The 23720-nt window shown below is 34.1% G+C and overlaps 1 protein-coding gene and 1 pseudogene across 1 annotated transcript; one reads left to right on the top strand and one right to left on the bottom strand.

Moving 5' to 3' along the window:
* Nucleotides 1-4984: 4984 nt before the first annotated feature.
* LOC112997724 (uncharacterized) lies at nucleotides 4985-5828 on the bottom strand (annotated as a pseudogene).
* Nucleotides 5829-16323: 10495 nt separating this feature from the next.
* On the top strand, nucleotides 16324-23095 carry LOC100788912 (beta-glucuronosyltransferase GlcAT14A). The gene is made up of 4 exons (XM_003533062.5): nucleotides 16324-17244; nucleotides 21825-21900; nucleotides 22008-22123; nucleotides 22209-23095. The coding sequence occupies exons 1-4, from the start codon at nucleotides 16761-16763 to the stop codon at nucleotides 22748-22750; spliced, it is 1218 nt and encodes a 405-aa protein (XP_003533110.1). The 5' UTR covers nucleotides 16324-16760; the 3' UTR covers nucleotides 22751-23095.
* The last annotated feature ends 625 nt before the right edge of the window (nucleotides 23096-23720 follow it).

The raw sequence follows: 23720 nt of genomic DNA on the forward strand, positions 1-23720 counted from the left end.
AAGGTTAAAGAAACCAATTCCAAATCCTTCTTGAAAAGTGCTCCACTTACTATGCATGCCTTGGAATGTGCTTCTCAATTAAATTTACATGTTTACTTAAATATGAACCAACCTTTATGAACCAAACTTGATTAGAGAGGAATTTCTAACATTATAATCATGGAGAGAATTGGCCCTAGACATAGCGAATGCACAAAGCCATGTTATAGTTAGAAGCAGTGAAAGTGATAGGAGCTTCATGGATTGAAGGGTTGGAAATACGAACAACATTAGCTAGTATAGGGTGATTCAACAATCAATGATGTCTAACACAATCAAAGACTGGATATATGTGAAGAGATGCTTTAGTTTCCAGAGATTGCAATCATGCATGAGACATATGTATATATGAGCACGTGGTTCAAACATGCATGCATGCGACTCGTGGATCTGTGAGAATGGATCAGGTGAAAGAACGTGATTTCAAAGTTGCCATGCTGCACTGGTAATTAATTTGATATTTATCTGTCATATTGAAATGATGTATCATGATTTAAAATTTGAATTTATATTTAAATATAATTTGATATCATTTAATTCAAATAATATTTGAATGAAATAAAAATAAGAGTATAATCAAAAGTAAGATACTTAATGTAAAATAAATCGTGTGATTAAGTTATATGATTTTTAAAAAATTATTCAATAATAAACATTTAAATTTATGATATATAAATGACTTAAATATAATTTTAGCTTCAATAATAATTTAGTGCATAGTTCATTTTTACTCATTGTGAATTATAAGCTCAAATTAATTATGTTTTTTTTAGGGCAATCCCGAGTGGTAGTTAGCTCCGTCAATATCATAAATAGGGATGGGCAGACAGACGTTACCATGAGGGGCCTTGCCTTCCCTATTTTTTTTTTTCAATTTTAAAAAATAAAATATTACTACTATTTATTTATTTATTTATAGAAATTTAATAAAGAAATCTGATTTTAAACTAATTATATATTTTTTAAAACATTAAATTATTATGCAATTAATATATATCTTTTAACTTTATTTTTTAAATTATAAAATTAATAGTACTTTTATCTTTTTTATGAAATTTTATCTAAATATTATATCTTATTAAATCTTATTTATTATATAATATTTTTTTTGTTAACATCTAATTGTTAAACTTTATTTTTTTTTATAATTGAAGGAGTTCTTTTTTTCAAATTTCATATAAATAAGTGTCATTGGATTAATGAAGTTTGATATAATTTTCAAATTATGACATCGGCATGATTGACAAAGACTAGAAGGTACTGCCCCACCACATGAAAGAAAGATTTTTAATTTTGTTATTAAATACTTAATAATATACATTGGAAATAAAATTGTTAAAATTGATAATTATTGATTATTTTCGTGACATATAAGAAAGACGTTATATGTTTCTTTTTTTTTATAAGACATTATATGTTTTGAAAGATATTAATGTAATTTAATGTATGTGAAGGGAGTCTAGCTTAGTTAGTTAATCATAATGTGAGTGTTATGAATTTTTTGATATTGTATTTAATTCTTACGGATTAAAAAATAAAATGTAATTTAACGTATTGGAATATCAAGTTATAAATATTTTGTATAAAAATAATGATATACAGTTGTTTGTTGCATTTATTTTATTTTTTGTGATTGCTCCCTCCTCTCAATGTCCTGCCCCTGCTCATAAGTTTAAACTTAAACTTTTGTTATTTTACTGTGAGAAGCAAGTGTGTGTTGTCTCCAAAAGTTGTAGTGAGTGATTATGTTGTTTTACAATTTTATATATTGTATATTTTTCTATTTTCCCCCTATGTCAATCCAATTCTTTCGTAATAATTAGTTTTAGTCTTAACTTTGTGCTTATCAAACATGTTTATATCTTTTGTCTGGCGTTCAAAGTCCCTCCTTACAACAACCACATCCAAAGAGGTTATAACATCATTTCTCTTTTGCTTGTTTTTGAATTGTCTTCTAACTCTAAAACCTACCTTCTTACCATATTTATTCCAGAATTCTCATACTTCTTCTAAATGTTCAAACTCTAAACCAAATCCTCGGCTTCCAATCAAGATTTTCTAATGTCATGTCTAGTATCCTAGCTAATTCAAAATAGAAAAACAAAAAACAAAAAACTCAGCATGGTCATATCAATAATCAGTAAAATTGGTAAAATTTTCATTAAAACGCACAAACTTATAGTATCTTAAATAGCCAAGTCAAGCTTCCTTTTGAGTGGCAACCTCCTTCCTTTGTGTTTTGTTTTTCCGCGTCAATTTTAGAGATTAATCATCAAAGAGAGGTTGAAGAAGAATAAATTTTTAAGACATCCATTGCGGGAGGAAAAAAGAAGAAACCTAACTCACAAAAATGTAAAGAAATATAGATGTGTGCGAAAAAAGAATTTAAGGAAGTATTGTTGTTTTAAAAAAAACAAAGGATATAAAGGATCAAAGTCATTCTTTTGCATAACTATTAAAACTAAGAGATTTGATTTTATTTACTTTAAAAACTCTTTACTAGTTTATTTATGAACAATTATATGAACTTCTCAAGAGATTCCAAACTAATAAATAAAGTTCAAAACTTGCAATATGAACCACACATTTATAAAACTTAACTAAATCGCACTTAACGTCGATCTCATGGAACTTCAACCATTAAAATAAGATATATCTTTTAATTAAATATATAAAACTCTTAAAAATTATAAATAAGACAAACCTAAGTTGATCATCTATATACATGTAATTATAAAAAGAAAAGAAATAAGAGAACTCATCAACTTTATTTCCGTGCTCACTTCATTTATCACATCTCCGAGAGGATCGAAAGATCTGCCTAAAAAGACATCTCCTCCTCCATACATGCAATTCAAGATCATCTGTCATAACAACATGTGTCACACGAAAGATAAACTTGATAGAATAAATTATATTTTTGACCCTAGATTTTTTAACTTTTATGATTTTTGTTCTTTAACTGGTTGAAAACTAATCTTTGTTTCTAAACTTTTTTCCGTCTAATATTTTGATAATTTTTGTTTATTTTGTTCGTTAAGTGATAATGTAACATTATTATTTTTTATTTAATTATGTTTTAAAAGGTCCTCAACATATTCTAGCGGGTAAAAGCCGCCACAAATTGCTATATCTATCCCAAATTGAAGTTCAAATCACTTAGTCAAGATTTATCACAAACACTTGACATTTTGGTTGCAACTATAAATTGTTAAAAAGTTGTACTAAGAAGAAAAGTTACGGCTATGGCGAATCGAATACACTAATTCAAAGAGCTGAAGAATAATCATGGAAAATCAAGAGTAATTAGCAAGCATAGCTTACATTTGTTCTTCAATTACGTACATTAACCTTACAGTACAGTAATAGAAAAAAAAAACTCAAAGCGTGATTGGAAAAATTTCTTAAAAAATATTTATAGGCTAAAAAATAAGATTTTTTTTTCATAAATTAAAATTAACCTATAAATAAACTAATTTTTGGAAGCCCTCATATTAATCACCTTCTTCAAAAGTTGGTTTTTAACTTAAGGAGAAGTTTTTTTTTTCTAAGTGTTTTCTTAGAGAATTTTATCTAAACATAAAAATAAAAGTTTACCGAAAAGTTTAATATCTTGCCACACTCTCAAAATCTCAATCTCAAGATACAAATCATCCAATCCTCAAGGATGCCCCCCTCCTTTTTGAGATATTTTTTGTCTGCTTCTTTCTCTGCTTGTAAGATAAAAGGAAAGACCAACTTTAACGAGGTCCACAATGGTCATTAAATTAGCACATACCTGCTTGCAATGATATCCAATTCTGTTGAACCCACAAATACCAAATAGTGGTGAACATATTCCTATACTATACTAGGCTAACCAAGAGAAATATAATCACATGTCTTCATGATCAGTCTTGTGCTTTTCATTTATCTGGATCAATTGGAAACTTCTTTAAATTCGCATGGCTTAACAACAGAATTGCACATCGGCTTTAGCGTGTTCTTCGCTTCAAGAGATGGAGATCCAGCTCAGAGGCTAGATTCAAGGAGAACTCGATCCAGAGCTGGTTCTTGAATGCAAGTTCTGATGGCGAACCATGACGGCACCAACAAGTTCAACAGATGTATTGTGGTGTCTTCAATCACTTTGACACTCAAGTCAATAAAATTCTTAGGTCCAGTGATAGAATGAATTGGAGTTAGTTACATACTAGAACTTCCTGTTATTGGGTCATGTGTACAGTGTGACCTTGTTATTTCTATCGGGAAGTCAGCTTCAGCCCCGTTTCCATCTTTGGTTTTACGATCTTCAACATCAGGGGATGATTCAAGAGAAAAGGACAAAATATATGTAAGACAGATGTATGGTTAGCAAAAATTACTTGGTCTTTGTGGGAATGAAACTTTCAATTTTACAAGTCTAGTAGAATTAATAAAAAAAGAGAAAATAGGTTGTGCATTGAAAGTCTGAAGTAATTTTATATTATCATTTAATTACAAAACAATATATACATATCATATAAGTATATTGACTTTTATAATAATTATCTAAAAAGTCATACTAACGGTAATTTCTAATTGATTGAAGGTCTGAAAGATAAGTTAGCTTTGGTTTAGTTTTAAATTAAATTAAATGTTTCTCATGTCCTTTTTGTAAAATGGTACGGTAGTACTGTATTAGTTAGGATTGTGATCTTTTATGTTTGATGGTTTTTTATGTGGGTTGGAATCTCCTTAAATTTTATAGACTTAAATATGTTGAAGATCCTTGAAATATATCAAAATTTCGTAATTAATTCCTGAAATTTTTTTCTTCTCGTTAAATCCCAGAAACTTCAAAAGTTTTATAAAAAATCTCTATCATCTGTCCAAAAATGTAATGACATCGATACATATATGAAGTCATATAAGATGGTGATGGTGATACATATCACTTGATGGGGAATAGACAGAAACTCAAATGCTATTTAAAAAATATTTTAAAAAGGACTTCGTTGACGTCACCCTTGTGGTCGAACCCCCCAACCTGAAATCCGTGACCTTCTTTGTGGTCGGACTTCGTTGTGAAACTGAGGGTTTTGGTCTTGAACCTATATCTTGGCACTCTAGGGATAACTTGGTTGGGACCCATGTGAAATTGATCGGGACTATCTTTAAGAGGTGGACCATCGTCCTAGAAGTAGCAAGGATACAGGCACAGGTGTTGCACGTGATCTTGGTCCTCTTTCTCTGGATTCCCCTGTAGTTGACGATTTCAAAGAAGGTACAAATCTTGTCCTCCTTCACAAACTTGAACTTGGTGGCATCCACAATGGAGAACAAGATGGAGCCCTTGTTGTCGGCTTCAAAGTAGAAGTCCGGAGGGTACACATAAACGGAGTTCAGATTCAGGTTGGACCCGCACTACGTACAACTGTACACGAAAGCCATGGTTCCATTGGAATGTGAATTGTGAATCTTCTTTCTCTGCTATAAGGGGAATTACTAAGAAGACAAGGTTTTGTAGGTGTGATAAGGGGCAGCGATTTGTAAAATCTCCAAAATGAATCGTGGTGGGGAATAGACAGGACCGCTGGCTTGATTGCTTCGTGTGGATTGTAGCGTAAACAGAGGGCAAGCCCGTTTCCCTCAAAAAGTCATTGATCCTCGCCTCGTTGAGGAGTGCTCCACTTTGTAGGAACTCGAACTGTAGCGCTGCAACGACAACATTCTCCACGGGATCACCGCGTGTGGCAATCTGCAAATTTTGAAGCGACAAGATCTAATCTACAACACCTCTGGCCATGGAGTAGAGGATGTAACTCGACAGCGGCGGTAGGAACAAGGGCGACATGTCATCACGTTTTGAATCAAGACTAACGATAAGGATCTTTCACAAAACTTTGAAGTCTCAGAGATCCAATGAAAAGTAAAAAAAAAAATTAAGAATCAATTGTGAAATTCGAATATATTTGAAAGATTTCTGATATATTTAAGCCAATTTTATAAATTTATCTTGCTTACGGAAACAAAGAAGAGCACTATAAAATAATCTTTACCCACAAAAGAAAGCACTATATCAAAACCCGAGCATATCATGCCCCAGTTAGATCAAACCATAAATGGGCTTCAAAACAAAGAACAATTGCTTTTGAGAGCTAGCTAGAGTCGAAACTTTCATCAGAACAAAATTAATCAAGAGTATTTTAAAAATTAATCATTGATGAAACTGAATTAACATGAGATGAGACAAAAGTAAGCTGACTTTGTTGTGCACATCTAGACGCTTAAATCAATATTAGGAGGAGTGTTAAGCAGACTTTGACTGCTACTTCTACCATGGAAGCTAAGTTTGTCTCTTGTTTTGAAGCTACATCACATGGTGTATGACCTAAGAGTTTCATTTTTGGACTGAAGATAGTTGACACTATTTCAAGGCTTTTGAGAATTTCCTGCGATGACTCAGCTGTTGTCTTTATGGCTAAGAATAACAAAAGTGGAAGTTGAAGTAAGCACATCGATATTAGTCATTGAGCATATAAGAACTGAGTTGATGATCGTTGATCCTTTAACTAAGGGCATGCCACCATTTAAATTTAAGGATCATGTAGAAAGAATGGGACTTGGTTCCACTCTATGATTGTATACATGCATGTTAAAATTGAAACTTTTATATTGTGATATTTTCTCATATTTAGGTGCACATTGATTTATTTGAGAAAAATTATGTTTTGGATCAAGAATAAACATTGAGTTTATTCATTAAGTTTTATTACCACTTTGAGTATACTGCTTGGGAAATTGAGCATATTGTAATACATGGATGATATTACTCGTTATAAGAGGAACAATCACTATGATTCGTATATTCATTTCTTAAGAAGATTGAGCATTGAGTAAAAATGTTTGGACCAAGTGGGAGAATGTAATAATTTTGTCCTTAACATTTTGGAAAATGAAAGGCTTCATCAGTTTTGGAATTGAGAAACCAAATTGAATAGGTGGTAATGACCACTAATGGGTGGTAATGACCACTAATGAGTGGTAATGGCTACTAAATGCATTCTTGATGCTACAATGCCTATATATAGCACATGTATTTGTTCCCTGAGCTCATCTCTTCCAATTCATCTGATACATCCATCTAGAGAGAGAGAGAGAGAGAGAGCTTGGAAGAACCAAAACAAAGAAACTCTTTCATGGCAATAGTTAGAGGTATAATTTATTTATTTATTGTTTTTTCGCATTTTGTTAATGACCTATGTTTCTTTTTGTAGTTTGTAACATCACATGTTAAACATTTTAGTCTAACACTTCCTCCTCCTCAAGCATCATATAGGCGTGATCTCCTCGATCCTCAATGACCTGCATGAGACGTACTAACTCGAATCTCCAACTCAGGATGTTATCTCTCACATTAAACCTCATTATGGTCACTATGAATTCTTGAGCATCGTGAGGCCTTTTCATGCCCCAATAAAAATTGATGTCTTAAAACCACTCCAGTTGCCAACGAGACATAAATCCCCAAGGAATATAGTAATGTCGAAAGTTATCATTGGTGATGGGCATGGCATCTAGTCTATCTACCAGCACCATGTGCACTAGAGTGTGACACATGTAAAGTGACACGTGTGTATCCTGACACGACCATACTCTATATGTCTGCTTAGTACGCCAAGCTCGTAGAGGGTGCGGCTCCATAGACATCTCTTGAACTTGAAAGTTGTTGGTTGTAGGGGTGAGTCCTCCGCTCCTTAAACACCACAAACACACGGTAGTCAAACAAGGACAACATGCAACCTAATTAACCACTATGTGTGGTTTCTCTAAGCAAACAACATTCTCGAGATCCTAAGCATGTTACTAACACACTTCTTACCTATTAGGACCCAACCGCTGCCACCAATCCTCCTAGGTCTTGATGGTCTTATACATTTATGTGGATGATAATCAGGAGTGATAGCCACATATGGACTCATCGTAAATCGATCTTGAAGCTTCCAACTCAAAAAGCATAGTCTTGAAGTCTGTCAGGAGTAGCAAAGTGAGGTTTGTGAGTTACCTACGCCAAATAAGTGCACCAAATGTCAAATAGTCACCACTCGCTAATTCCCCCAGGTTCTTTGAACATTTTCGCCCACTATACCCCAGTGTATCTTTGTCCATCATCCACTTTCTCAACATAATCTCACAGAAGAAAATAGAAACATCGGTTCCTTATTCTCTATCCAATCCTTTTGACTTTTGTCACTGCATCGAGTACATATCCCTCATGTCACGTGCATCAACAAATACGTACAAACAAACAAACAAGAAAAAGAGACAAGGCTCAGGCATACGAACTATTTCTCAGGGAACCAATCATGGTCCCTCTAACGATAGAAACAACTTCTCACAAAAAATAATTAAACAACATAACAACTATGATTACAGCCATCTAACAATCATAACAAACAATTTGCCGAGGGTCGAATACCCCCAAACCCAAATCACAACACGTACAAATAAAATTATATATATATATATATATATATATATATATATATATATATATATATAGTAGAATGAGACAAAATATAATTTGTCAAAGTTCACACTCTGTCAGTCTTACCATTCACCAATAATAATAATAATTATACATGTATGTATCTTAGAAATTTTATTAGCAAAGAGAATCATCACAATTTCCAGAACAGGCACCAGTAATCAAATCTTGTAGTTTATCTCAATAATAATATAATAGTTAAAACAACAGTTCTAGAAAATAAATAATTCTATGGTAACTTATCTAGAGACACAGATTCCAATGTTAAGTTGTATATTGTTTGAAATTACTTTGTCATTCATTTTTTACAAAGTTTCACTCCTAACTTATTTTTCGCGTCCTAGGTGTTTCGGGAATCGGTTTTTCATGAATCTTATACGCTATCCTACATTTTCACACCTAAGAAACTCATTTTTTAGGTCAAAACATAAAAGAAAAACATTTCATACAACTATAATAATTAATTCGATTTGGTGACAAATTTTTATTCTACAAAATGTTGTTAAACTTGTTTTATTCATAACTTTTGCTAGAAAACTCCGATTTAAGTTAAATTTAAGGCTAACCCTAAGTTTTAACACCCAAATAACTCATCTTTAACCTTAAAATTTCCAGAAAAACAACATATCCTCCAATTCCATCCAAGACAATAGTTACGAATATTTGAACATCAAAACAACATGCAATGAAGCCTAACTTCCAAAGACAACATGGTTAGGGTTCAAGAAGTGGAAAGACCCCCCTTACCTTGAATGAAGTTACACCAAATGACTAAGATGAACAAAGAGCTCAAGTCTTGAAGTCTCAAGCTTCAAAGAATGAAAAAGAAATTTCAAAACCACAAATAAGAGCTTTGCACAAAAATGATGGAGAAATAAGAAGAAAAGAGAGGTTCAAGAGCTTCTTACCAAAGATTTGAGAGAAGAAGTCTCAAGTTCACTCACATAGAGACAAATTACAAGCGTCCAGTGCAATTCTTGCACAAATGGAAATCTAACTCAAACAATTCCTATTTCTCTATCAAGTTTCACTAAACTAATCACACACACACACACACATATGATAAGCTCATAAATAAGAATTAAAAACACATAATCACTGCAATTAACTACATACATGCACAGATGACACAACACATAATTTCCTTTGTCAGTTGGAGTTGTAATTTTTGTCAGGACGTTACAGATTGTGCAAGGAGAACAAAGTTTTCCCACTTCATTAGGAATTTAAGAACTAATTTGCGTTCATCGGTCCTAGCCTAGTGGGTTCAATAGGTTGCAGCTACTAAGACCAAATTTGTGTTCTGGTATTCCTGAAGCTTCAGGTATTGCTCCCTATGGGTGATGTTCTCCTTTCAGAGGTTCTTCATCTCTTGGGCATTTTTTTGCTTCAGCATGTTCATGTCCCTTTGCAGGGCGACGATTAAAGATTGATGATCAAGCTCTTGATGCGAGGTATTCATCACATTTGTTCGATTTCCCCTTTTCGAGGCTCCCATGGCAAGCATCCCAAGCATGGTGAATGCCTATCCTTGTGGTTTGTTTTCCTTGATTGGCAACATTGGTTTTGTCATTGTTTGTAGCCATTGATGATGTGGTGGCCGAAAGAGAAGCTTTCCTTCGGCCCCACGGTGGGTGCCCAAGTGTTCTTACCAGATTTGTTAGAGCCTTCTCATGGTGGCATTCCTTTATGAGCTCCTCCACAAATGATGGTGGGGTGTATCCACAAACGTGATGGTAATCAAATATCATAATATAGGTTGGAATGAAGTTGGTTTACCTAAACCTTGAGAAACCCCATATATAGAGGTGAAATTAGATGATCAGTGTTTGACCAGAATACTTGTTTACTCCCTCTTCCAAATTGGTATTACTTGTTTTTATATGGGAGTGGTCTTACCGGCAAGCGCACCGGGTCACCAAGTAAAATAATTAAAACAAAATGAATCGAGTATCGAACACAGGGAACTTGTTTATTTAGCAAAGTTTTGTTAAGTAAGCAGGCATTTGCAAACAAAAATTAATGATTGTGAATTAAAGCAAAAGTATGTCCTATCCTAAGTAAAAGCAATAAACGAGAACAAGTATGTGTGAAAACAAATATCTAAAGGCGTTGGGTCCTCCTACTGAATAAGTTGATGCAATTAAAGATGTTTTTCTAATTAAAGATGTTCCTGTGTTCTATGCTGAGGACAAAAATACCAAACACCGATTCCTCCAGAGTTTGGACTAATTTAAATCAAACTTCGTTCGCAGATCCCTCTTGTTGAACTTAGCCTAATTTAAACAGCATTATACTCACATCATAATAAAGAAAACTAAAACCCTGCACACTATCCCTAGCAATGTAGTTATTCAGTCCCGCTCTATCAAGTTCTAAGGAAATAGTACATTTCCCAATGCTAAAGTCTCTAACAACACACACAATTGGGTGATCAAGCCACAAATATGCATACAATAAGCATAGATAGAAGCAGTGAACACATAAAACAACTTTAATTAGATATGAAAAAGAGTTTACATCAACTACTCAATAAGAATCCCTATCTGAGGGTTTTAGCCTTTCATGTCAAGGAAGCTCCTTTTACATTGAAGAAGATGAATTAAGAGAAATTGCTTGCTTACAAAGGAGTGGGGATGTCTCCTCCTCCTCTAGGAATCTCACAATCACTCAAAAACTCACTAATCTCCCTAAAAGATGAAAACTTGGCCCCTTGCTCTGCTCTACGCTCTCTGAAATTCACACTCTTCATGCCTTTAAGTAGTGAACAATTCTCTTGGCTCTCCTTCAATTCCGTGCAAATCAGGCTTAAAAAGGGCTTCCTGATCTTGACGTCGCACTTAGCGCCATTCTCGTGCTTAGCGCGAGTAAGTGAATTTGAGCTTAGTGTCAATCTCGCGCTAAGCCTGGAAAGCGACAGACGACTCGCTTAGCGAGTTGATAACGCGTTAAGCACGTGCTTGCATAGCAGATGTCTTTCCAGATTCCCCTTTACTCGCTAAGCGTGTTGGTGCTGGGCTTAGCCGTTGATGCGCGCTAAGCGCATTGAGCTCGCTTAGCGCGAAGACTCCTTTGGCATTTCTTCAAAATAGTTCTTTTTTGCTTGAAATTAAAGAAAATTTAACATTAATTCCATGTAAAGAGGCTTCTACTGAGCAGAGATCAAAACAAAGCAATTTTATTTACAATCCTATCAAAAAGAACCATAAATAGGGAGATTTATATACATTTTGGAAAACTTTTCTATACAAAAGTTAGTCGTAAACGACAACTAACAAACTCCCCCAAATTTACAGTTTTGTTTGTCCTCAAGCAAAGAATGAACAATTCACTTGTCCTCATGTGACAAAAATTCACAATGGTTCTTCACAAATGTGTTTATTCCAAAGAATTCAATCACATGACATGAATGACATTCAATGTTTCCATCAACAACTTCTCATAAGACATGTAGTATTTCAAAGACATGAACATGATTATTAAGAAACACAATTGAGATAAGTTAGTAGGAATGACTGATATGAAGGAAGGATCATCAACCAAAGCCTCACGGTCACTGTTTCACTTAAGCACAAGTGTTTAGGCTATCCATTAATCAACAACCAACATAAATCTCAATCTTTGCACTTCATCTCATACCATACAGTCAAGAACACACAAACTTGAATCCGAAGCACTTTTACTAGGCTTGTAATGAGGCTGGGCTGCAAACAAGTCATGGTTTTTCTAGGATGCAAAACTTAAGTTTTAGGAGAGCATTCATCCATAGATTAACCTCTTTCTTTTTATCCCAGCTCTATTACTTGCCTTTCCGCACTTAGCTTTTCTTTTTCTTGAATAACAACATACATTTTTATTTTTATTTACTACTTACAATTTTTTATTTGAACACATTGTTGTGCTTATTAACTCCTGTGTGTGCTATTATTTTCCTTCTCGACTAACAATCAGATCTCAATTTTCCTTATGGGATAATGTAAATAGGGAAATATATGATATCATCTTATATTTCCTCTAATAATAGATAATTTCTGGTTATATGAGTTATCTTTATCTTTCTGGTAAAAGATAAATTTTTTATCTTACCTTAATTAAATCTACCAAATTCTCTGGATTTGGGTAGAGTACTCGATTGACCACTGAGTACAGGTTTTCCGAGTTTGAGTAGTACATATATTATTAGCTTAATCTCTTACTATATTCACACAAAAAACACTTAATCTCTTATTATTAAAGCCAAAAATTTCTACAATGAAATTCTCCCGTTTTTTTGCATGCAAATTCCTCCTAAATTCACGTAACTTGAATATTCTATCAAAACAATTAATTTTTTTTTTGAAATTATTCTCATTATGCATGCAAATCACATAAATTAAGTAGCATATCTCTTATTATTAAAGCAAAGAAGTTTTTCAATGAAATTCTCTTGCCTTTTTTGCATACAAATCACTCCCAAATTCACACAACTTGAATATCCTATCAAAACAATTGAAGATTTTTTAAATTATTCTCATTATGCATACAAATCACATAAATTAAGTATACTATAAATCACAAGTAATTCATTTATGCTTATCTCTTATTATTAATGCGAAGAAGTTTTGGAATGAAATTCTCATGCCTTTTTTGTATGCAAATCTCATCCAAATTCACGTAACTTGAATATCCTATGAGAATAGTCGAAGATTTTTTAAACTATTCCCATTATTCATGATGTAATCCTACCCCCCAAGGCTATTGGATAGAAGACTCCATGAAGATTAGGCCAGAGATGCAAGAGAAGGCCCTAGGGTTCTCATGAACCTTAGGATAGATTTTGGGCTCATGGGCTAAGTATGAGTCCACTTATCTTTGTACATATTAGATTAAGGTTTCATTATTTTTGGGCCTTGTATTTAGGGCTCCATAATGAAGGTAGGGTATCCTAGAAATGTAGGATTTTCCAGCTCTTGTATTTTAGGGCACCTAGACTAGTTTTTATATTAGGGGTAGTTTTGTAATTTCACATGCATTGAGTGAATATTTGATGTGTGTGTTGGAAAATAAATTTAATTGAATTGGAAGAAGCTCAATCCAATTAAATTTTAGAGGGGGAGGTGAGCATTTGCTTGTTACACCCCATTGTCACATCATACAGTCACACTTTGTGCATGTCCTTCATGCTTACATGCCTCATGATACCTAAGCACACTTAGTGAAGAATCTTAGACTTGATCTTGAATTAGTGGGCTGAATTATAGCTAAAATTCACTAATCATAATTAGTGAAATTTTGACTCCACAAATTCAATTTCAAATTCAAGTAAAATTTGAATAGAAATTCAAATTTTCCTCCAATTTTGTGTGACACTTAAGCTATAAATAGAGACCATGTGTGTGCATTTTTTCAACTTTGATCATTTGAGAATTACACTTCAAAATTCAGATCTCATTTGATCATTTGGGAATTACACTTCAAAATTCAGATCTCATTTGAGGCACAATTCCGTGCTCCTTCTCTCCCTCTTCCTCCACTCATCTTCTCCTACCTTAAGTTCTTATTCATGACTTCCTATGGTGAGCTTCTTCTTAACTCATTTTCTCCTTGTAGTGACATCTCTTCTCAACTCTTATTCTTCTCCATTCTGCTGCCATTAAAATTCAAAACTCTTCTTATTTGTGTCTCTATCTTTATTTAAAAAAAAAAAGAAAAACAGTTGAAGAAAATAGTGATAACAGGTTTTTTTTAGGAAAAGTGATAGCAGTTACATTTTGATGGTTTTTGAAGAAAATAAAAATAATAATATATATTGAAGGGTAATTTATAAATAAAAAAAATATGTACATGGACTAATTATCTTTATTAATAGTGATTTAATTTAACAAGTAATTCATTTATGTAAATCACAATTTAATATCCTATCATTCACAAGTAATATATTTATTTTTATCCTATTAAAGTAAACGGAAATTCAGATAATTTAACGTGTATGAATGATATTAATACAAAATTTTATAGTTTTTTCTATCCATTATATTAATTGCTGAGATAAGTATTGGATGATTTTAAATTTATATTTATATTTTTTGGTAAATTTTAATTTAGTTTATTTTGAGTTAATAAAATAAATTTCATTTTTATTATGTTATGTCATGAAAATAGAAATTATATTGATATTATTATAAAAATTATCCTCGTTAATGCGTAGAGGTGTATCACAATTATTTAATTGACATTTCATTTTTTAAATTACAACTAATTGATCAAAACTTACTTTTATATTGTTGTATCCTTAAAAGTATTAGCTGAGATAATTTGATATAGATATTAGTTGAATGAGGATTTTAGTCATAACATAAATATTGTTAGTTTTTATATAATTAAAATTTATTAGAAATAAATGTCTTTCAATATATATAAACTATATTTAGATTAAAATTACCTATCTTTAATTTATTTTAGATAAGAAAATACATACATTGATATGCATATATATTAAGATAAACAATGGAATATGTTTCATTTTTTCAAGCATGCATTTTCAATCCTATTGAAAGTTACTCAATATTTTAATGCATGAAGAATGATATATTATTCTTATTTTTAAAATTAAGTTTATAATTTCAAAATTTATTATGCATCTCCGATCCTATTGAAAACTGAATCAATATTTTAATGCATTTTGAAGAATGATGTTTATTGATTTAAAAAAATTTTAAAGTCTTTTTTCATGTAAACAAAATTATCATATGGAATAAAATACTTTGTAAAATAGATAATAATTTTTCAAAAAAAACACGTCATCAGGCACATGAAATTATCACCAAGTCTCACTAACTTAACAAAGTATACGTATTTTTGGTATGACTACTTCTATCTCTTATAAATCAACTTCTACCATAAGTTTGATGTAATCCAATATTTTTTATTCTATAGTCACGACTAATTCTATATAAATCATAAAGATTTGTTGTTTGTGTTTGCACAATGACTAACTCTTTGAGCATCTTATAGATGGATATACAAGCTCAACATTTAGTCTATTCTCTCACGATAATTATAGTGTTTTGAGAACTTTTGTAAACTTTACAAGAATTTACATATAGTTTTTTACAAAAAGAATTTAAATGAATGCGCATAGGATTCATAACCTATTTTTTTAAAGCTTAAGGTATTTATAAGTCTTCATCTTGAAGTATTCATTATCTTACAATGGATGAATTTCTTCACTTAAGCTTTGTTGGAACATTTAATATTTGCATTAAATGCACGTTCTTTCTTTTGCATGGAAACCACTATTTTTGGTTTTCGTGTGGAATATTTCACCAGAAAAATCACTTTCCTTTGATCAAAGGCTGCACAACAAAATGTGTTTTTTGGGGGAGTTGGATAACTTTTCGATCTTGAATTTCATTTATTCTTGATGAGTTTCGACTGATCTTAAGAGAATGTTTTTATAAAATAAATATCAAACACAAAGTATTAAATAAAGTCTTAAATGTTGTATCATATTATGAGTTTAGTTTGCTATGATCTTGTAAAACACGATTTGTATTAGACGTAACTTTTAGCATTAAGAGTCCTAATTATTTTAATTAAATGTAATTAAATATTTTTTCACATAACAAAACTTTGTTTAAATAAAAAGCAATCTTGTATATCGAAAAAAAAAAGGAAGGAAAGAAGCAATCTAATTAAATTAAACCTCAGATATCCAAGAAAACCGTTAATTGGCCAGAATTGTTTTTTTTTTTTACACGGATAAATTTTGTAATGCGACTCAGATCAGGGCTGTGGTAGATTTTGTAGTGAGAAAGAGACAGCAAGGAAAGAATCCCTGATCTCCTCCTCCATTCTTGACACTAACATCAAATCACAAACCCGAGAAAAGAAAGAACAAACCCTAGACCTCACGGCACTTTCCACACACAGAAACCGTGACAAGTATAGTAATAGCAATTTTCCTCATTCAATCCCCATTTCCCTTTTCCATGCACCTCCTCACTCAACTCACATCGATGCCTCCGCTTTCATGCATCACCATAACGCTCCTTTTTTCAAGATCTTCAATGACCCATTAGCCCCAACAATCTCAAACCCCAGGATCTAGCTACACCCACTTCTCAAAATCCTTCCTTTTTGCACCACCCATATGCCCCAACACCACCACAAACTTCACATTTGTCACTCTCACTGCTGCCACCGCTACTAATAGCTACCACTATTACTATTAATGGGTGTTGAGAGAAAATGGCTCTTCACCCTCTTCACTGCAGCATTCCTCTCCTTCATCATTCTCATGTTCTCTTCCTTCTCTTGCTTCACATCCCCTATGCCCTTTCCCTCTATTGTCCACTATGGTCCACACCACCCTCCTGCTTTTGCCTACTTCATATCCGGTGGCAATAGGGACAGCGACCGGATCTTCCGGTTGCTGCTGGCGGTGTACCACCCCAGGAACCGTTACTTGCTCCACCTTGGGATGGATGCCAGGGATGAAGAGAGGCAAAGGCTGGCGGCGGCCACCATGTCGGTGCCGGCGATTCGTGCCTTTCGGAACGTGGATGTGGTGGGGAAGGCTGATTATGTGACCTACTTGGGGTCATCCAATGTGGCTGTTGCTCTCAGGGCTGCTTCTGTGATGATGAAGTTGGATGGAGGATGGGACTGGTTTGTGACCTTGAGTGCTCGGGATTATCCCCTTGTCACCCAGGATGGTAATGCCAATACGGTAATTTCTGTTTTGGATCGTGGGTTTGCACTGTGGATTTGCTTTTTTTTAGGTAGTGAAGTGTTGGGATTGTTATTATGTGTTGTTGTTGCTTGATGATGATCATTGGAATGTTTATGCAAAATTTTGGTCTTCATTTGTTTTGTTTTGGTCTTAGACTCTTAGTTTTTGGTTGAGCAATGTGTGTGAGTATTGTAAACCTCCTATTATTGTGTTTAATTCCTACGGATAAAAAAAGGTAAAAAGACAGGATTTCCCTTTGATTTGGTTGCAGTTAACAAAATAAATGTGTCGCCATAGCTAGGTTGGAACCAAAACAAAAGTTGAGCGGACCCCAAGATATGGTAAAGAAGTTTGGAGTTGAGAATGATGGAGGGGTTCAATGTAAAATGGGGAACTAGTAGTGAAGTGTTGGGATTGTTATTGTGTGTGTATTTGCTTGATGATGATCATTGGAAAGTTTATTTGAAATTTTGGTCTTTTGTTTTGTTTTTGTCTTAGACTCGTAGTTTTTAGACTCAAAGGTGAAAAGACAGGATTTCCTGCTGACTGGTTGCACTTAACGAAATAAATGTGTTGTTATAGCTGGTTTGGAACCAAGACAAAAGTTGAGAGGACCCCAAGATATGGAAAAGAAGTTTCGAGTTGAGAATCATGGAGGGGTTCAATGTTGTTAGATTTTTATGTTAGAAAAGTTTTATTGTATCTTTTGTTGTATCTAGTAGTACTGGTTTACAGGAGTCTAGGGACTCTCTAGTCTCCCCTCTTACTGTAAACTTCTTTTAAATATGTATATATGAAAATCTGCTGAGTGTGAGACACTCAAACATTACTCTCAACTAAAATGGGGAGCTAGTAGTGAGAAAGGGATGTGGAGGTGGAGGTAGTAGACGTGTGTTCAAGGGGGATTTGGGGAGCGGGGGGGAGGGAGAGATAAATGGTTGAGGCTCTTGTTACAGCCTAGAGTAAGAAGTTATTGTTTTTAAAAGCAATACCAGATTTTGTGGTAGTTAGAGATTCATAAAACATTTCCCTCAACTCTGAATGAACTTTGCTGAAATTCTTCTTGTGGTTGGCTTGATTCGTTTTACTTGTGAATGATTATAGGTTATTTAAATTTTATGCTCATGAAGTCAATTTTTACATTTACCCTTGTGCTGTTTATCTTGTTTGGTAATACATTTCATTCTCCCACAAAAATAAGTTTTAACTGGCATGTTTGGAAAAATGCTTTGGTATCTCATTTATTGCTTGATGGAAGAGAATGGTTGTAAGCTGAATATGTTATTTGTTTCATAGACATTTAATATGTTGAATGTTTATGATTGCCATAATCTCACTAGAGAGAAACTGAGAATGTCATGTCTTCCAATTGCTTATTCTTAATTTGGTGATGATTTGATATATTGTAACATTAATCTTGTTATACTGATTTAACTAATTTGATTGATATATTTAAGCATTCGTTCGAAAAGAATCCACGCTAAAACTCTAATGTTGTTATGCAAATCATGAATATAGGTTGCAAAAAGACTTAAAAGACTCTAAAGATATCAAAGGAAAAGGCACAAGATCAACAGGTTGGTGAGACCAAGAGGATAATACCAAATGAGCTCTTGCTAGTAGACTTATTAATGGAACTATTTTAGGCAAACTCAGCACTATGAAATACTAGATTGGAATCACATATTATCCCCTGAAAGACTCCTAAGTAAATCACCTAGATCATAGTTAACAACCTCAGTTTGACTTTCTTATATGGGTGCAAAACAACAGAGAATTTCAACTAGGTGCCACACAACTTCCATTGGATTTCCAAAAGTAGCTCATAAACTTTAGCCCTCTTACTTACATCATAGAATAAGGCAGTCCTGGAAAACACAAACCTCTTTGAAGAACAACTAATCAACATTCTTACTACAAGGGAAAGGAAGGAGCTATCTTAGAGAATCTATCAACGATGACCATGACCAAATCAGGGGTTCTTGCAGTATGTAGCAGTAAAAAACTTATACATTTTCAAACCTCTCCGAGGCTCATGAGGAATTGACTGGGTAGTGTACAGACCAGTGTTTTATGCCAAATAACATTACCTTTGAAACTTACCAAGGGCTGTTCTCCATATCTCCCCATGGAATCCGTTGGTAAAATATCCCAGTGCTTGTTCTTCAAGTAGCTATGAGATTTGAGCTGTCACCAACTCAAATCCGTTGATGTACTCTGCCATTGTTTCTGATCATTCAATCACTGCAAGCAGTTTATACGGGATTCTTCTTATTTATCTCTGATGCCATCTCTCATTTCAGGTGTAGGATTTTGTTTCTCAGACAATGAAACCAATGGCCAGTGCTACCTTAGGGTGTGTTTTGTTTGCATTTTCATTTTCTGTTTTCATTTCCTGTTTTCATTTTTTGAAAACTGTTTTCATTTTTAAAATATTAGAATTCTACATATTTGGTTTGATTTCTTGTTTTCTGCTTTCAAGAAATAAAAACACTGAAAATGTCTTTTCAAAAGGAAATGTATTTTTAGATTTGCTTAAAATTACATTCCTTGTTACCGCGTTTTCATTTTACCCAAAATGAGGTTCCTGGTTTCAACTGAAAACGAGATTTTATTGTTTTCAATTTTTGGTTCGTTTGGGAAAATATTTTCACTGAAAATGAAAACAGAAATCCAACCAAATACATTTCTATCACCATTTTCTATTTTCAGTGAAAATGAAAACAGGAAACAACCAAACCAAACACCCCCTTAAATACTTATAAAAGCCATTGGAATATTTGCTTCTGGACTACTACCCTAGATTTAAAATATTTTTCAGCATACACCAACAATCCCCACTTGGTCTGTACCATCAAGATTTGGTAGTTCAGCCTTCTTGGCAGCCAATCTAACTTTAGTCAGTGTCTCAGTACTTTGCAGTTGCACATCACTTTAGTTTCCTCTAGAGAAGCATGTACCTCTTTCTCCTCAACAATTTAGCAATCATCAGTTTCTTCTCATCAAAATAATCCAACTCTGTTTGCTTCTCCATTACACTGAGCTTCCTTTGCAATTGCAACAATCACAAGCTTCAATTATAATCTTCAACAATACAAAACTGTTTGACAGCCTCAGCCGACTCACTCCCTGTAAAACCTATGCTCACTGCCAGAGTAGTTAATAGCACGCCATAGTGTTGCTATCACGCTGGTGCATCATATCTCATGATGGCCCCACTCCTTGCAACTGAGTCACGTTGTACCTGGCTGTCTTAGGTGGAGTGGCACAATTTGCAGCTGCTATGGCAGCTGTTCACGGCTGCTATTTAGAATATGGGGCCGAAGACTTTTTTGCCCTTGACTGAGTGCTGTTTCAATGGTAAAATTGGCTTCTTGGGGGGAGTTAAAATTGGACAGATTTTTAAGTTAATTTGTTTTTGGTTTCCCTTACATTTATTCATGTGCCCTTGCAAGTGCAAGCCCCCTCAAGAGAGCTCTTTACTGCACTCCTCCAGATTCCAGAACTGCTTCTCACTGTCGCACACTGCCGCGCAGCTCTTTTCCTGCCAATTTCGGGCGTCTGGTCTCTGTTCTCATCGGTCGTCATAAGTTTACGAAGACCCATCTCTTTTACAGTCAATTTCCAGTGATTTCCTTTTGTCACTGTTGTGGCCTACCCACTACCATTTTAACCTAGTTTCTACTTTTTTCTTTTCAGTTGTCTTCAATCTCTCTAAAAATGTTGAAACAACAATAATTTCTCTTTAATTTTAGGTATTTTTATTTATTTTTCAGCATATATACATGTGTGATGTAAATCTATGTTTAGGGTTCTAAGTAGTGGTCATCCTGCCATAGGCTATTGGGTTTGTGGGGTTGCGCTCTGCTCTCCTCTGCGCTGTTATTTGGGATTGACTACTGCTGCCTCCCTATAACAAATTTTCTCACCTCTAAATGTCTAGGGTCCTGTGGATTTTTTTTTGTCACTCACATCATGTACCATCCGCTTTGCTGGTTTGGGCTTTCTACTAATCAGGGACCTAACATAAAATAGCACAGAAGTGTTTGATAGACACTCCAAATGTGAAATGTATTTCTTTTTTCTATTCATAAAATATCCTGAGATTGATGCCAGTGAACTCTTGCACCCCTGTCCCCCACTTTGAGGGCTGGGGGATCCCAAAGTCTTTTTTCAGGCTAGACTTCAGTTTATCATTATCCTCTTGATTGGCTAGTGGCAACATTCTATTCTGTATTGGTTCTACTTTTTGTTTGGCCAGACATAACCCTGTTGTTTGTAAATAAACTTTGATGTTCATCAGATGCCAATATAACTGGGCATCTATTGGTTTTGCTCTATATTATTGTCGTTCCAATTCAAGAAATGCTGTATATGACTATTTTTCTGAACTTTATTTTATATTATCGGTGAAGAAGTGCTGTATATGACTATATTGTCTGTGTTTTATTCACTGAATAATGCTATGCCTTGAGGCATCACTCATTTTTGTTTATCAATATATCTTGTCTTCTTTCTGCTGACTTTCCAACTTACAAATCGGCACTCTTTTATTTGTATCAGATTTGTCTCATGTTTTCTCTTCTGTTCGGAGGGACCTCAATTTCATTGATCACACCAGCGACCTTGGATGGAAAGAGTAATTAATGATAATTACTGCTAATTCTAGCTTTTTCATTGTGCTACTGTGATACTTTCTGCATTTAACTCTAGATCATATATTTATATATTTATTTACCCATGCAGAAAGGACAGGTTCCAGCCTATCGTAGTTGACCCAGGACTATATTTAGCCAGGAGAAGTCAAATTTTTCTAGCTACGCAGAAGCGGGATACACCTGATGCATTCAATCTTTTCACAGGCAAATCTATTTTTTCATTCACTGTCCAAGCTACTCAATCTATGACTTTGACAAATGAATGTTGAATGCTTTCCTTTCCTTGCAGGTTCACCATGGGTCATCTTGAGCCGATCCTTCCTGGAGTATTGCATATTTGGCTGGGATAATTTACCTCGAACGCTCCTGATGTATTTTACAAATGTCAAGTTATCCCAAGAAGGTTACTTTCATTCGGTCGTTTGCAATGCACCAGAATTCAAGAACACAACAGTAAATGGTGACTTACGGTACATGATCTGGGACAATCCTCCGAAGATGGAGCCACTTTTCCTTAATGTATCTGTTTATGATCAAATGGTAGAAAGTGGTGCTGCTTTTGCTAGACAGTTTGAAGTAGGTGACCGGGTTTTGGACATGATCGATAAAAAGATACTTAAGCGTGGGCGTAATCAAGCTGTGCCAGGAGCATGGTGCTCGGGCAGGAGGAGCTGGTGGGTGGATCCATGCTCACAATGGGGGGATGATGTCACTATTCTGAAGCCAGGCCCTCAGGCTAAGAAGCTCGAGGAGTCTGTTTCGAGCCTTCTTGACGATTGGAGCTCACACACAAATCAGTGCCTTATTACCAGTGAAGAGACAGAAGACTAGAAAGATTTAAGAAACCTGTGCATTGTCGTGCACGCTGATTCGTGGACCAAGTTTCTATTTACTGAAAACACATTCTTTGGTCACGATGTAATTCAATTTTTGAGAGGGGTTGATGGGACTCCTTTTGCGGTGGTCTTTGCGAGTGTATCAGCAGAGTTGAAGCAAGGAAAGGAGTATATTGGAGATTTAGGGGCATAATATTTGTGGTGGATCCTCTAATGTCTTCAATCCATTTGATTGATAATGTGAGAGCTTGATTGATAATATTTGTGGGGTATTATCATGTTTTATGTACTGTATGTTTCTTCACCCTCTAGACAGTTAGAACAAAACGTTAATTCTTTATACCATGTTGTCATTTCCCACGCTTTTACTCTTTTCCCTTGCATCTCTTAAAATCATGGATGCATTTTTCTTTGGTCTTGATTATTATGAAAGAAATTATTTATATGAATACGGAGAGAATCACGGATTCTACACAATGATTTTACATTCGTGGTGGCCTTACAAGTTTGACCACCAAATAACTCCAATGAAAATATTCAAGTCCAGTAAGTTTGGATAGAACTATTAGTACTATTCTGGGAATTGAACATTCTCAGACCATTGCCATTGCTAGTTGAATCTTCATTTTTAGCTGTTAGTTGATCAAATTTTAAAATCTGTGGCATCCAAGATCATACTACGAGGCTACTTGTGTCCTTCATTTTTGTCTATGTTCTCTTGTTAGCAGGTGGTGCCAAGTTTGAGTTGTGATACCAGATCTAAGGAAATGACACCAAGCATGTATGACCGAATGGGGATATATATATATATATATTTTAAGTGGGTATGAGAACGTGTATTATAGGATTTTATCTAAATTTTATTCATTGACATTCTTATTACTACTACCATGTATCTATTCCAATTTATATTCAAATTCTTTTTATCTGATAAAACTTTTTTCCTTTGTGAATCAAACTAATAA

Source organism: Glycine max, chromosome 9 (genome assembly GCF_000004515.6).
Source record: "Glycine max cultivar Williams 82 chromosome 9, Glycine_max_v4.0, whole genome shotgun sequence".
NCBI lineage: Eukaryota > Viridiplantae > Streptophyta > Magnoliopsida > Fabales > Fabaceae > Glycine > Glycine max.